Source organism: Pieris napi, chromosome 10, assembly GCF_905475465.1.
Source record: "Pieris napi chromosome 10, ilPieNapi1.2, whole genome shotgun sequence".
NCBI classification, from domain to species: Eukaryota; Metazoa; Arthropoda; class Insecta; order Lepidoptera; family Pieridae; genus Pieris; species Pieris napi.
In genome coordinates, this window is record NC_062243.1 from 5,915,458 (window position 1) to 5,930,485 (window position 15,028).

The 15,028-nt window shown below is 32.2% G+C and overlaps 1 protein-coding gene across 1 annotated transcript; it reads left to right on the plus strand.

Moving 5' to 3' along the window:
* Nucleotides 1–8,870: 8,870 nt before the first annotated feature.
* LOC125053291 lies at nt 8,871–14,409 on the plus strand. The gene is made up of 7 exons (XM_047654587.1): nt 8,871–9,235; nt 10,020–10,188; nt 10,593–10,649; nt 10,934–11,021; nt 12,080–12,202; nt 12,867–13,022; nt 14,238–14,409. The coding sequence occupies exons 1-7, from the start codon at nt 8,977–8,979 to the stop codon at nt 14,385–14,387; spliced, it is 1,002 nt and encodes a 333-aa protein (XP_047510543.1). The 5' UTR covers nt 8,871–8,976; the 3' UTR covers nt 14,388–14,409.
* Nucleotides 14,410–15,028: the final 619 nt, after the last annotated feature.

The following is a 15,028-nucleotide window of genomic DNA, read 5'->3' on the forward strand; positions in this document are numbered from 1 at the left end:
ACGCGTTTAAAGGAAACTGTTTAAAGCTAAATAACCATTCACACCTTTCAACAAACAGTAAATCAAACGAAACACTACTAAACATCGCGAGTGTTCGCAAACAAAAGTTTTTAACTCGAGAAATTCTGTAGTTTCCCCCGGCGGCATCTAGTTACTGGTTTTTCATATACAACCTTTTACTTTGTCTGTATAAAGTACCCTTTGGGCATTTAAAATTATCGGTAATTAGACATATATTTTAATATGTAACATATCAACCGAGTAAAAAATAAGTTGTGTAATTTGTTTTGGAAAATTGTAAGAAATAATAAATAAATATATATGTCTAAGCACCGATTTTAAAGTTTAAATATTTATGTAAAAAAAACAAATTGTATTTGTAATATAATAATTGCAGTAAATTATAATGTATTAGTGCGGATTTTCTGTATGGAATATTACACCGTCAAGATGTCTTCTATCACGGTGAATGCACTCTTCAAAGCGGCCTAGCGAATTTACATAGACACGCTGCAGGACGTCATCTGATATGGCTCTCACTTCAGTCGTTATTTTAGTCTTCAACTGCCCAAAACTCGTAAGAACAGGGTAGGTAGGTAGGTAGGGTATCATAAACTCTTGCTTTGAGATAACCACATAAAAAAGTTTATACATATGAGCTATCTGTTATGTATCTTACATGTGGTTTTGCCCCTGATTAAATACATACTATAAATTAATTCGTTCCACATCTGAGCGTTTTTAAGGCAGTTCACCACCACATGTGGAACCAGCTAGACTGATGTATTTCCGACCTTTTCGACTTAGAAAAGAGCGTACCAACTCATAAAAGGCCAGAAATGCACTTGCGAGTGCAATGTGAGTGCCCATGCGCGCTGGTGGCACTTAACATCAGATGAGCCTCCTGTCAGTTCACTGTTATATAAAAAAATCGGACATTACATCTACATATCCTCATTTTGCAATTCAACGATCTAAAAGAATTCTCCGAATAGTCTAGAAGCGTTTGCAAATAGAACGTGTAGCACCTGTAATTATTATATTGAAACTCAAGTTCCAAAGCTTGCCATAACTAATAGATACTTCGAATAGTTTTGACAGGACCTTACCTACAGTTCGAGAACTGTTTCCTACGGTAATTTGCATTGTATAAAGTCAATATTATAATATACTCACAGAGCTAACATAATGTATGAAATTTGATACAATTATTAAATTCACCAAACGTTCAATCAATTATAATTCAGATGCAGAAGAGACCTTCTAAGAATTTAAAATTTAATTTCTTAAGTACACTACTATTATATTACAATTAAATAGTATATTTTTGATTAAAATCCTTATTAATTAACACATTGATCAACCAGGTCATCGTTTGTTAAGGAAAGGACGCGGGTGGCGATGGAAGGATGAACTTTGTACTCTGTAACCACATAGGAAAAGGGTCGTAAAAGATAGGGTATACTGGAAGCAGTTGACCTATGCAAATTGCCTAACGTAATAATATTTTGGCAAAAACATATGTAGATTGATTATAGTACATACTTTACTTTTTATTTTTCATGTATGCTTTATTAGTTTAGTCTGTTTTTTTCTTAATAATGTATTTTTACATTTCTTGCCTACCTTATCTAATTTAATACATTTTTCTTTCTTTTCTCACAGTGGTTGCCTGGAAGAGATCGCTCGAAAGAGATAAGGCCGCCAGTTGCCCTCCTTTATATTTAATTATGTTAAATTATTATTGTAATGCAACAAAGTGTAAATAAATAAAATAAATAAATACATAAAATGTTTTTTATTACATATAAGGATGGATTATTATTTAGTATCACGTGACAGTAGCCAGTCAAATAAAATACATGTTCTACTCATATTATACAATCATTTTATGTAAAAGCAAGTAGGTACAAATCACTTCAAAGCTGGGGCTTTGTATAAAAACGCTTTATTTTCGTCAAATGTTTACTCGCACACAGACAGACCCTTTTTATAAATTCTTAATCCATTGTCACTGAAAATCCCCGTGAAACGAGTTTTTAAAGGCCTTATATTAAGCAGGGTTGTACACGGGCTGAATAAAATTATGCCCGTAATTTTATAATTATATTGTAACAACAACTTCTAAATCATACTATGCTTTCAAGTAATGACGCATCAAACGTCATGTATATGTTAACGTAAAATTGTAAACACCGAGCTTACTGCTTACAATTTAACGTATTATTATTCGGTAGATTGTACTACACTAACTTAGTTATCATTCAAACTTCTTTGGTCAATTACAGATTAATTTTACTTTCCAACAATTGCATATAACTACTGAATAATAATACGTTAAATTGTAAGCAGTTCGTTGAGGTTCACAATCTTTCGACAGTTTATAATCTCGCGAGATAGATTACAATCTAACGGTGTTTACAAATTTACGGTGACATATATAACTTTGTTTCTTATGGTATACTTAAAAAAATCATAAGGAAGAAAACGCTTATAGATGCAAGGAAAATAGGATAGTTACCTAAATTTTTTGTATCTCAGAAAATACTCAAAAGTAACTTTCTGTTTCCTACCTAGGTAGGAGGGAGGTTGCCGATTTTGTATTTTAGTGGCATGATAACTTACTAATTATTTTGTATTTTGCTGTTCTGGACTTTTTGTATTGCAGTTGAAGCTTTTACGTAAATTGAATATACAATAGATAACGTTATTGAAGATATTAAAAACTTCATATATATGACTATAGAACGACCCTGATGAAGATCTCTCGTTTTCATTTAATATCTAACATAAAAGAGCATTCAAAGGATGTTTGTGAAAAGATTTCGGATCGTTTGTGTAATATTACTCTTTATAACATAGACAACTTGTTGTATCCATAGATATATAAAATGTATTAGAAGTGGCACAAAAATTTGAAGTCGTTCCTAAAATCAAAATCTAGATCAAATAATAGAACCCAAATGGATGGGATTTGATTTTGACATAAGAATAACATAACGTAAAATGTTTTTATTAAGTTCTATGGATAAATATATTCATTAAATATTCCTTGATTTAAATATATCTCAATATTAGCAAAAGCGTTAACACATTGTATTAGTCGATATATTCTATGTCAGTCTTCATACAAACATATATTTATGTCAATATTATGAAAAGGAAATTTTTGAATTTTTATGTTTGTCAAAAACGTCTGGACAACATTCTTTCATCTCAGAATGCTACATCATCCCTAAAGCTATATTTATTTCTAAAAAAAAAACAATTACAACCCTTTAAGTTACGGCTTTACTGTATGTAGCTTAACTACATAACCCACATATATTATATTTAACAACGATATAATTAATATAATCTGTCCCTATAAGCGCGTTAGTGCGAGCTACGTGCCTCGAATTCTAATGGCGTCTTATCAAAACAAATACGCCTCTAAAATTTGATTGTGTGACCCTTCCCAATTGAAGTTAGAAATTCAGAAATTGGGCGTTACATTTTTCAGAATTATGCTTCCTGCATAATAAGTCAGAAATATGTCTCTTGCATTTGTGAAAAAAATGATTAAAATCGCCTAAAAATATCATCGTAACAAATCCGTGTAATAATAATACACTTCGTTAAAACTCCGAACATTTTCACGGTGTTATAAAATATTCTTTAAATAAACTCGACCGGCTCCAGCAATTCCGAAGGTTTCATTGTTCTTATTATCTTGTGAATTTTGTTTATTGCAGCTCTTAGTTCAAGTTACGAACTGTGGCTACTCAGGAAGGGAATAAACTTTAGTCTTTGTTGGGTGTAAGGGTCTGTTTTACAACCCAACTTTCTTTTTCTGTTTGACATGGCGACGAAAGTATTCGCCAGTTAAAATACTGCCTTCGTTTAGTAAAAATAAATATATAAATAGTTTAATAGTCGATCAATTTTGTATTCCTAGACAATCTTATTCTTAAAACTTCTACTCATAAAACTGAATCACACCTCCTTGACTGCAAGGTATCCTTCTATGGAATTACTTACTTATTGATATCATACGAGCTCAGTCTGTAAATTTATTTAAAACTCTTCTATTTCATAATTTTTCTTCTGCCTCGTAATTAGCTACTACTTATATAAATTAATTGTGACTCAATTAACCCTTGGATTAGCTTTGACCTTTTTAAATCTCATTGTTTATTTATTTGTTTATTGTTTTTTCTTTATTTTAGTTATAGGTAGTGTTATATGTTATTTTGAGTTTGAGTTTTTGTTAATTATTTGTGCACTTCTTGTACTTTACTCTCTGTAGGTGTTTCTTTTTTATCATTCCATATTAGGGTTGCCTGGAAGAAATCGCTTGGTAGCGATAAGGCCTCCCGTTGCCTTATAACTTATGGAACCTGCTTTTTTATATGTATGTTTTTGTTTGAAAAAGTTAAAATTTTATTTTCTGTAAGACTCATATTCAACGCACATTCTAAGGCATTTCCTATGACTGTCTTGTGAAACAACAAGAGGACTTGTTATTAAAAATAAATAGGGAACGGAATGGGACCCACAGAATTTTGAGCTAATATAATGTTGCACAATCCAACATTTAGGAGTATGTATTTGTTAAATTTAAAAAATACGAAAAGAGTTAAAGCTTGATTACTATCTATCGATATATCTTTTTAAAACATCGCCAAAACCACAGTGTTGTTGTGTTGTGTTGTGAGGCACAGAAACATTTGTGTTGGAAAATTTCTATATTCAAAGAATAATTCTGTGTTATTGGTTCAAAATATCGTTTTACAAACAATAAATTATACTTTTTGATACACGTGTCTTCACTAAGACATCATGGAACATTACTATCTAGCCTGACTTAAGACTAATAAGTAATTTAAGTCTAACCTGATGTATTCACACTTTGTAACTTTGGAATAAACCAAATTATATTTTACTTTTTTATAAAGAAGCTGGAAATCGCAATATATTTCCATTTTTCATTCTAGCAAATGCAATTATAATTATAAATTTAAAACGTACTCTAACTGGGTGTGAAAAAATTATAAAGTGTAGATCCAAGGAAATACATTTTCCCCGACTTAAATGTAAATTCGGCGGAGAATGGGGACACAATTGTTTCCATAATGACCTTTAGGAACCTCTAACGTTGTTCTCAATTCTAGTTAATGCTGTTTGCATATTTTGTTAACTTAAACACGCCTTTAATATTTAATTATGTTGTTATCTTTGCGGGAAGTAAGATCTCGTATTTCAAGTTATCTATGTACACTTATTGAGTGAAATAATAATCGTTTGCTATAATATAATTCTATATGAAGGTTAATTTAACTGGATTGCCTTTTTAAAAATTGAACTTAACCATATAACAATATTTCTATGTTCTACGTACTCCATGTACTGCATAGAATTGATTGAAGTTCCTTATTATCTTACGTGATTAGATAAAAATGATGGTAGGCATATAAAAACAATGACACGGATTATCTGCTTACTAGCTGTTACTCAGTTGAATAAAAAATAAAAGTAGTAAGTTCTGTTCAAATACCATTTCTTTCATAAAAGCAAAGCGCTACCAGAAGAAAGGCAAGACGGGCTAGTTATTTGATTTTATCGAGGACGGCCAACTATGGAAAGATAACATCTTCAAAAAGCTTCTTAAGCAATAAAGGCAAACACATAACACAAATGAGTTATTTCTAAGTTTTAATTTAATCTTAAGATTAAATGTCTATAAACCTAAAAACAATCCCTTTTCGAGCGGCTTGGTACTTTGGCGTTGCGTCGAGATGTGGGGTCTCTCTGCATCTTCTACTGTATTTACGATGGAAAGTGTTGAAATACCACCTCGACGTCCGTCGTTCCACAACTGAGCGTTATTTAAGGTAATTATTGCCGCGCACCACCACTATGTAGAACCAGCTGTCCACCGAAATATTTCCGAACCAATTCATCTTAGGGCCCTACAAGAAAAGAGAGAGCGAAAAAAAAGAGAGAGAAAAAAAGGTCGGCAACGCACTCGAGAGCCCTCTGGCATTGAGAGTGTATGGACACTCTTGACTCTCACTCTTAGCGGTATTACTTAACATCAGATGAGCCTCCTTCATAACTCCTGCCCGTTCGATAAAAAAAAATCTTCGTGTCAAAATAAATGTTCCAATACATTATTCATATGAAAATTCACAATATCTCATCATAAAGTTACATCAGCAATCAAATGTAAAGTGTTATCAACGCACATCTGTTTCGATACGAAAATTCTTTCGCGTATTTAAGCAAAGCGACTGTGCCTACGTCTGCGTAATTTTTAACATTTGTATAAAATGACATCAATTAAAATGACAAAGAGGAGGAAATGTGAATGGTGGGAGATAAAAGCTGTGAAAAATGGACCGGATTCACTGACAAAGTAACAAAAGATACTTCGTTAGTAAAAATAGGATGACGGCACCGAGTAATGGTGCATTAAGAGCGATTAGTCGATGCCTGCCTTTGAATACCGGGATTATTGGGCAAACGTGAAGACAATGATAATATAACCTACCGGATGGACACCTTTTTACTTTTAATAGGATGGAAAATCCGTCACCTTTTAAGAATTTTTTCGGGCTTGTGAATATTTTCAGCACTTACACATACTCACACACCTACATTCACTACCATGACGTCATACCCTGAAACGCGCTAACGAAGTTATTCCGACCGCTAAGGATTTTTTTTATGGCTCTGGCACGGTTTGTGCATTAGCCAGCGTCAAGTATACGATTTTTTATAATTCGCGCTTTTTGCCTTAGAAATTCGACCATGTCATCCATGTACGGTTTAGGCACTCGCCCGGTACCGCACAACCCTCCCAAAGGCCGAGAACAAATTTAAATTAAATTAAAACTTGCCCTCGAACCGGGAATCGAACCCGGTACCCCACTTAAGAACACCGCTAGGCTATGTGACCCCTGCTAAGGATATTATAAATACAACTTTCCGACCTTAGTCTTCGGGCTGGTTAGTCAGTGGTTTCACTTGTCGAGGTTCCTCCCTTTACGTTGTTCCCCATCATATAGTTAACTCAATCACATAAGTCACAAGTCGTTTAAAGCTTGCTACAAAATATCAAATAAATATTGAAGTTTTTCAACATTTTTGTGGTACTTATAAAACCATACATTATATAATCATTATTAGTAGTTAAATTACAAACATGCACAAGGAACATAGAGAGAAAAATAATTTAACTCCGTATACCATATCTTTAAGCAAAAACGTTGCACCTACAACACAAATACACCGTGACATCGCTAAAGCCTCCATTCCTAAACCTTAATTAATGCTACTAACGCTATTGTGTTTTGTGTACTTTACGTAACTTAATTAATGCAAAATTTCGTTATATTTGGGTATTTAAATGATTTGTTAAAAAGCTTTTCTAAGCTACGTAAAATTATTTTAGTAATATAAAAAACAGTGGTAAAACCTTTTAGGTCGAAGAGTTATGTATCTGTTTTGTGATCATTTGTTTTTGAAGTTATACTTCTTTAGGCGCGTTATGAAAAATTGATGAGAGTGAAATTTTACGATTGCGCGCGCACCGTGACACAAAGTTGTCAGTGTGATTATAGCGTGCGCGAGCGAGATGGGAATAAGACAATCTACAAGTAAAAAGAAATAGAATATGCGTGAAGTTAGCAAAGAATTTTGAATGACCATAATGACATTTACCTTTTAAACAAATAAAGGAGTTTTAATTATTTTTTCAAAGAAATTTAGCAATGTTTTTTCACAAAGACCTATTGTTACTTTACTAAGGTTAAGGTTATACTAAGGCTATGAAACATACCAAGTTATTAAATTGAATTAATAATATATAATTGTTATTAATATTAATTAATAATTAAATATTATTAAATTGTTTACGTTAAATATTAATTGATTATATTTAAAAAAATAAAGAAAGCCAAAGAAGTATAACTTCTTACGCGCGTACATAAGTACACGCACCCTTTTTTTATTATTATAGAGAAATAGGCGATAAGCTTTCAGTAACTGACATACACCATCGATATTTATTTTTGTACTCGCTATTCACATTCTAAAATCACAATTATTTCTACCAGGCATTATTATTACAACAATAATCCAGAAATAACCCAGATAGTTCATACATTTACTTTGTATAGCTTATCTTTGGTTATCGACTCTAAAATTCTACTTCTACAAGCTGTAATAAGGACTATTATTACTTAGGAATCAACATATTTTGCACAGAAGGTTACACTATAAATTATGTATATTAAAAACAGGCATGCGTTTTCTCAATTACTGGACGTTAGTTATTTATTTATATTACTGTAGCGAATGTTAGTCGTAGCGACGAATATATTTTTATGTATAACATAGATTAAACAAATTAACATAACTGTAATTATTATATTAGCTAACACGTCACGTGCGCTAATTGCAATCACAGCAAACAGTGGATCCAATAATCTCTAATTAACACGTCTGTAAACAGTTTCGATCCCATGGGAATATGACGACATTTGTGGCGAAGTTCAGAAAGTATAAGTTTATAATCGTTACTTAATTATAAGTGTATTACTCGTCATTCAAATCATAAAATAAAAACCTAAAAATATTACAGACTTACATTAGAATTAAATTATAGAAGAATAGTAATTTTATACATAAGAAATAGTGTATTATATATACAAACGTATTACAATACTTCAACAATAAATTAAGTCTCCCTGGCAAAAATTGTCTCCAAAAGCAAGGCTACGCCCTCCTTCAGACTACGTGAAAAGTAAAAAGCTGTATCTGTAGTCATATTGATGAGAATTGACAAAATTTGTCAGAACTTGACGTAGAAAAATTTATCATTTAGTCACTGATTAATGTTATAAGACTGTGACAGAAACCATTTTGTTTAATATTTTATATTTTTTAGATTTTTTTTAGAAATCAAATAACAATCACACAAAACAACAACTAATGAGTAAGAAAGGGATTGCTGACGTTATACGAAGCGAGGTAAACATTTTTATTGAAGATGAAAAAGAAAAGAGATTTAATGATAATAAAAATTTGGAAGAGCAAAAAGATAGAGAAACAAAGGAAAGAAAAAACACGGTACAAATTAATGATCAAGAAAGAGATCTCGAGAAAGGAGTCAGTGCGAAGAGTGTGAAAAGCACAGATGGCAAGAGTAAAAGTTCAATTGGCCAGCGAACAATGTGGATTCAGTTTCTTGGTACGTGTTCAATTATAAACTTATTATTATAAGCTCTTGTTTATTATGTAAATAGAAACTGTTCGTTAAAATAACAGGATAGATTTCAGCAACTAATCAAGTAAGATATAAGACGCGAATTTATTATATTTAGACATAGAGCTTTCTCTCTAAATGTTTTAATAAATTCATCACATTCGTAGTTATATAAATTAATTTTCTTTACTAAAGACAATAAAATCGGTTGGGAACTCATAAAAGTGATACGGAATTAGTACTGCACTAGTGATCCGACGGTTTTATAGAAAGCTTCTAAATTGATGGTAACTATGATAGATCCTGTATCTTGCCGCCATGGGATTTTTTTAATACTTTTATTCCGTTGCAGAAAAGCGGAAGTCATCGTGTTCTAAACATTATTAGTACGAATCGGAAATGGCTAGGGTTGGAGTGATCCTTTTCATTTCACCACTATTTTTTTTTTTAAAGACAATTCACACCAATTGACCTAGTCCCATGCTAAGCTGGTGAAGCTTGTGTTATGGGTACTAGGCAACGGCTATACATACATATTATAAATATGTTTATTATGGAACATAAGATACATGTATCACTTATAGATAGACATATAAATACTTATTTAAACACCCAAGACCTAAGCACAACACCAAATGCTCATCACATCGATGTTCGTCTCAGCCGGGGATCGAACCCGGGACCCATGGATTCGCAGTCGTCCCCACCATTACCCCACCATTAATTATACCATTTAAAGCAAACTAAACGTTTTGAATAAATATTGCAGGGATTCGGGAAGCAGCTAGAGAACATATAGCTACAACTGGTGGATTTGAAGACCATGTGCCATTTACTTACGATCCTGAGAGTAGAAATTACTTCGTGAAATTTGTCTTCAGTATTTTGTTTTTGATGCTTTTACTGACAGTTGGTGTGGTTGCACTTATCCTAAACACGTACGTCTTTTACATATGTCAGAGGAATGGCGATACTGTCATCTGCCATTGTCATTATTTGTCAAAGTAATTTAAAACTAACAACGTCAAAGTCAAACCAGTTTAAGACCATATTAGTAATTTGTTTTGCCAATATTGCTAGATCTATAAATAAACGAATATGCAATGGTTGATACTAGAGATTAAATAGGCATTTTTTTCCGAACGCTGCTGCTTTACCTGTTAACGCGGCGAATTACTCGTTCCTTGGTTCGATACCCAGTGATAATATTTTGGTTACAAGCTGATGAAGGCGCGGACTTAACTAATTGGTTCCTGGGGAACATCAAACAATCCGTTTATAATTGCATAAAAAAACATTAATTAAATTAAGTTTCAGAGTTAAAAATTTTCTTGATTTTTAGGCCTAGTGTAAAAGAAGTCTTCCAGAACAATTATCTCACGTGTTTAATAATATCTCTGTAAGTACACATTTAATATTAAGATGTTTTGAAATAAAGTTTGGCAAACTTTTTTCGTCATAAGACTACTTGTGTGCCCCGGAAACGGAAGCGGTAGTAGGTAGCGGTTTTTACTATTGGAACCTAATTTTCTCCTATAACTTAAAACTAAAAAAAAGTCTATACTGTTATATTTTTAGATGTATGTTTTATGATTCAATTCATATATTTACTCATTATGATTAAGTAAATATGTAAAGCTTTAAAAGCTACTTAAAATTTTTGATTGAACTTTTTTGTTTCAGTGTCATTATAATATTTATAAGTTGTTTGATGATATGCAGCCCATGCTCGAGACGTCCACCTTGCAATTTCGTTTGTCTTTTTATTGCAGTAAGGACATATAATTTTGTTTCAATTAATATAGGTTTTACACATTTAGTCTTGCGGAATAGGGTTCTATCGACCGGTCGTGCGATCAAATCTCAGCTGTACCCTTATATGTATATGTGCCTCTTTTGCTGGTATGCTGTAGGTAAACATCGTGAAATTGTCGTGATTGTTAGTACGCAGAGCATCGCCCCGCCGCAGATCACCTACATGCCTAGAAAGTAAATATAATAAAAAAAACACAGTTAAATATAGAGATCAAAAGAATTTAATGTTATAATATTATATAATAATCGTTTATTTAGTTTGTGATGTAAATTTTGATACGATTTCGGTACAATTCAGTCACAGCATTTGTTCTCATTTGCGTCTGTATTTAGTTTCAATCGTGGAGTTATAATGTTGTTTAAACTAAACTAGATTTGAATTAAAACTTTTACCTTAACTCTATTGTCTAAAATGAATCAACTTTTATAAAATCATAACTCATTTATAACAGACTATAATTGAAAATGTACGGAGCTTAAACCTGTTTTGAAAGTCACAGAACTTTCATCTATTTGACTTTATAAAATAAACAAACATATATATTAGTACGTAAACATATAGTTATAATTTTAATTGGTACAGCGTAGATCTTCATGTTCGATAATCACCTAAGAATCAAATGGATTCTTCTCTATATTTTGATAAGCTAGAATAGTACATCGGCGTCAAAAAAAGGTGTGGTTACTCCCAAACACATACAAGTGTGAGTAGGTGACATAATATATACCTAGATTAAATACATAACACGCGTTGCTACTCATGTATATACAAAAATAGATTCCTGTTCGGATGGTGTAACATAAAAATAGTTATAATGATTATAATTATTATGATTTAATATCACAATTAGGTTGCCATGAATTCGTGCTTGTTAAGCACATATATACGAACTTCCTATATTTAACTTAACATTTATTTGCTTGATAGATGCGTCATTTCATCGTGAACACATATTATTATACACTCAGGGTTACGATTAAGTAAAACATATTTTATATTGTTGTTGTTTTTAGGTTATGGGGATGAGTTTTGTGGTGGTTACGATGACATGTAAAGTTCGAACGCAATTAATTTTCTATGCATTTATTGCAACGGCCGTTGTTGTCTTTTTTTGTGTGCTTCTGGCATGCTCTAGTGTAAGTAATATATATATATAATAATTTATTAATTAGTTTTATCATCTCATATTGTTAGATTTTAAAGAGAGTCCGCTAGCGTAAGAATTTATTTAATAAAACCGGCTAAGTAATTATAGCTAAACAATATACAATTGTAAAATTAATGCTGATTGGTTATCACGTCCGTCGTTCTACAACTGAGCATTGTTTAAGGGAGTTTTTGCCGCACACCACCACAATGTGGAAACCCACCAAGCATTTCCGAACCGATTCGACTTAGGGTCCTTCAAGAAAACAAGCTCCTTACAAACGTTGTATAAAAAAAAACATGGCGATTAAAAAGAGTGGCGGAGAGTTTATTGCCAGTTCTTCTCTTCCGTTCTACGCCCTTGATTTGAGAACTGGCACTAAATGTAAAATTAGAAGCATTAATATGTATTTCTTTACTGACAAGTCATAAGTGTACAATGTGTTACCCATATGATTAAATGATTTTTGAATTTTGAATTTTGAAAAAGAGCGTACCAATTCTTAAAAGAGCGTCATCGAACTCGCGATGCCTCTCGAATTGAGAGTGTCTATGGGCGGCGTTATAACTTAACATCATGTGAGCCTGCCCGTTTGCTCCTGTTCTGTAAAAAATATATATTTGTACGGTATTCTTGTGAATTATTTCTTTCAGTTCGACTTCACCAAATGGTACTTATACGTTGTGCTTATTGCTGTGGCATTTGGAGCTGTGGCCACGATAATATCTGTGTCTATGTTCTTTCTGAACATCTACTATAAGCCAATACATATGGTAATACTTTTAATTGGGACTATATTAAACGTTGTGGTAAGTAAATATGCTGCAGATTCAAGAGACTGAAATTATTCACGTGTTTTTGCGTACTCTATAAGTTGTCGTGGCATTTGTAGGAATTTCTATGCTTTTTAATAGATACTTTATACTATGTCAATGGTAGTTCAGTATGTAGACCGCAGCAAAAGGTTGGATGGTTGATTAAATTTGAGTTTTAGACCAGTGCAGATAGCCTTCAAAATAAATAAAAAGTGAAAAAAATAATAGTAGGATGAAACCTATTGGAAAAGGAGGATAATATTATAAAAATTAAAAGAAAAATAATTTACGGGCGATCTGAGGTCGGGAAGGGGAAGGGGGGGGGGGGGGGAGTTTTAAGGGTAAAAAACGGTTTATCTCGATTTCCGGCAAAACTAAAAGTCCTATCGAAGAAAGTTAAATGGCAAAGTTGTAGGTAATAAAAAGATCTAAAACTTTTGTATTCACACACTTTTCACATAACCTCAAAATTTATGTGAAAAATTCAAAAAACAAAAAGTTTTTGGTTTTTTATTATTATCTTTTACAAAAATTTATTTTTTTAAACGAAATTTGGTGAAAACTTACCTTTCTATGTCCCAAATACGCTGTAATTTGTTTGATTAAAAATATTTATTTTTTCACCTTATTTTGAATTAATTAAAAAAAACACCCTAATTTTCAATCGAAAATTCACCCGTCAAAATATCAGCTTTTTTCAAAAAGTTGGTGTGCTTTCAGTTCGTTGTAATCTCTACTTTCTTATGGTAAAAAATATATATACATTATCATAGTACATCTTCTCAGAAAATGCAAAAAATTGTATGCAGTAACGCCCATACCCGTCATTAATGTATTTTTCCTTTAATTTTTATAATATTATCCTCCCTTTCCAATAGGTTTCATTCTACTATTATTTTTTTAGGTTTCAAAAATTATCGGCACTGGTCTATTCATAGACTGTGACATAATAAGATTTTCTTTTAGACAGTGAGATATCATAAGATAATTGCGCGATAATGACACGCATTACGTGCGCGCGTAGGTCGCGTAGCTGTTCGTAGCATCGTATATGGTTTATGGACAAATTATGAAAATTGAATGGAGTTTAGATTCTGACATACTTCTATAGAGTGTACTTTGTTACACGGAGGTTCGGTTTCGCAGTAGAGTGAGAAAATCCTTATCGTATAGGTTTAAGAGTAAAACTGTTTTGATCTTATATTTCAGATTCTAACAATAGAGCTACAGACGATTCTCGGTGGAAAGGCCGTCGAAATTGGCGAGTCTGATTATGCTTTGGCGGCTTTTATGCTGTACACAAGTATCATTGATCTCTTCCTCAAGATACTTCAGATGATGTATATTCACGATAGATAAATGATATAATTAAAATTTATTATGTTTTCTACTTCTTTCCTTTCTACTGCTTACTACTAACTTATTTAGCAAGTAGTTGTATTCATTAATAATAAAGGCCTTTTAATTAAACTATGTTGATCTTATTATGGACATAGCTATTTCTAAAGATTAATCGTTAATATGGTAACAAACCTATGTTCATCTTTAGTCTACGTAATTACTAATGTTTCTTTTCATCACACAAATTGACACATAAAGTCGAATAATTACCTTATTTAAAATGGAGATATGTAAGGGGATATTTAATATTAGGTTTGTTATTATGAATTAATCTTTAGAATTGTCATTACTACTACGGACTTCGCCAGATGCAATATGCAGGCAGAATACATTCGCTCACCGTTCACAATCTAAAACAAGCAGTGTAAGGACTGGCTTATGAACACACCTTACGCAGAGTTAGAGATGCTTCTGAGACCTAATATATAGTTACACATTACATTCACTCACATTACACTCACCCGCACACCTACTCATGCCCCCACACATGCACACACAGTTTAAGAAAATTGTTATGAAATTTACTATCAAGTTGGTTTTGGAAGAGGTCAGGGGCACAGGTATTTTTGACTTTAAAAGGTTACCAAATCTTACACATT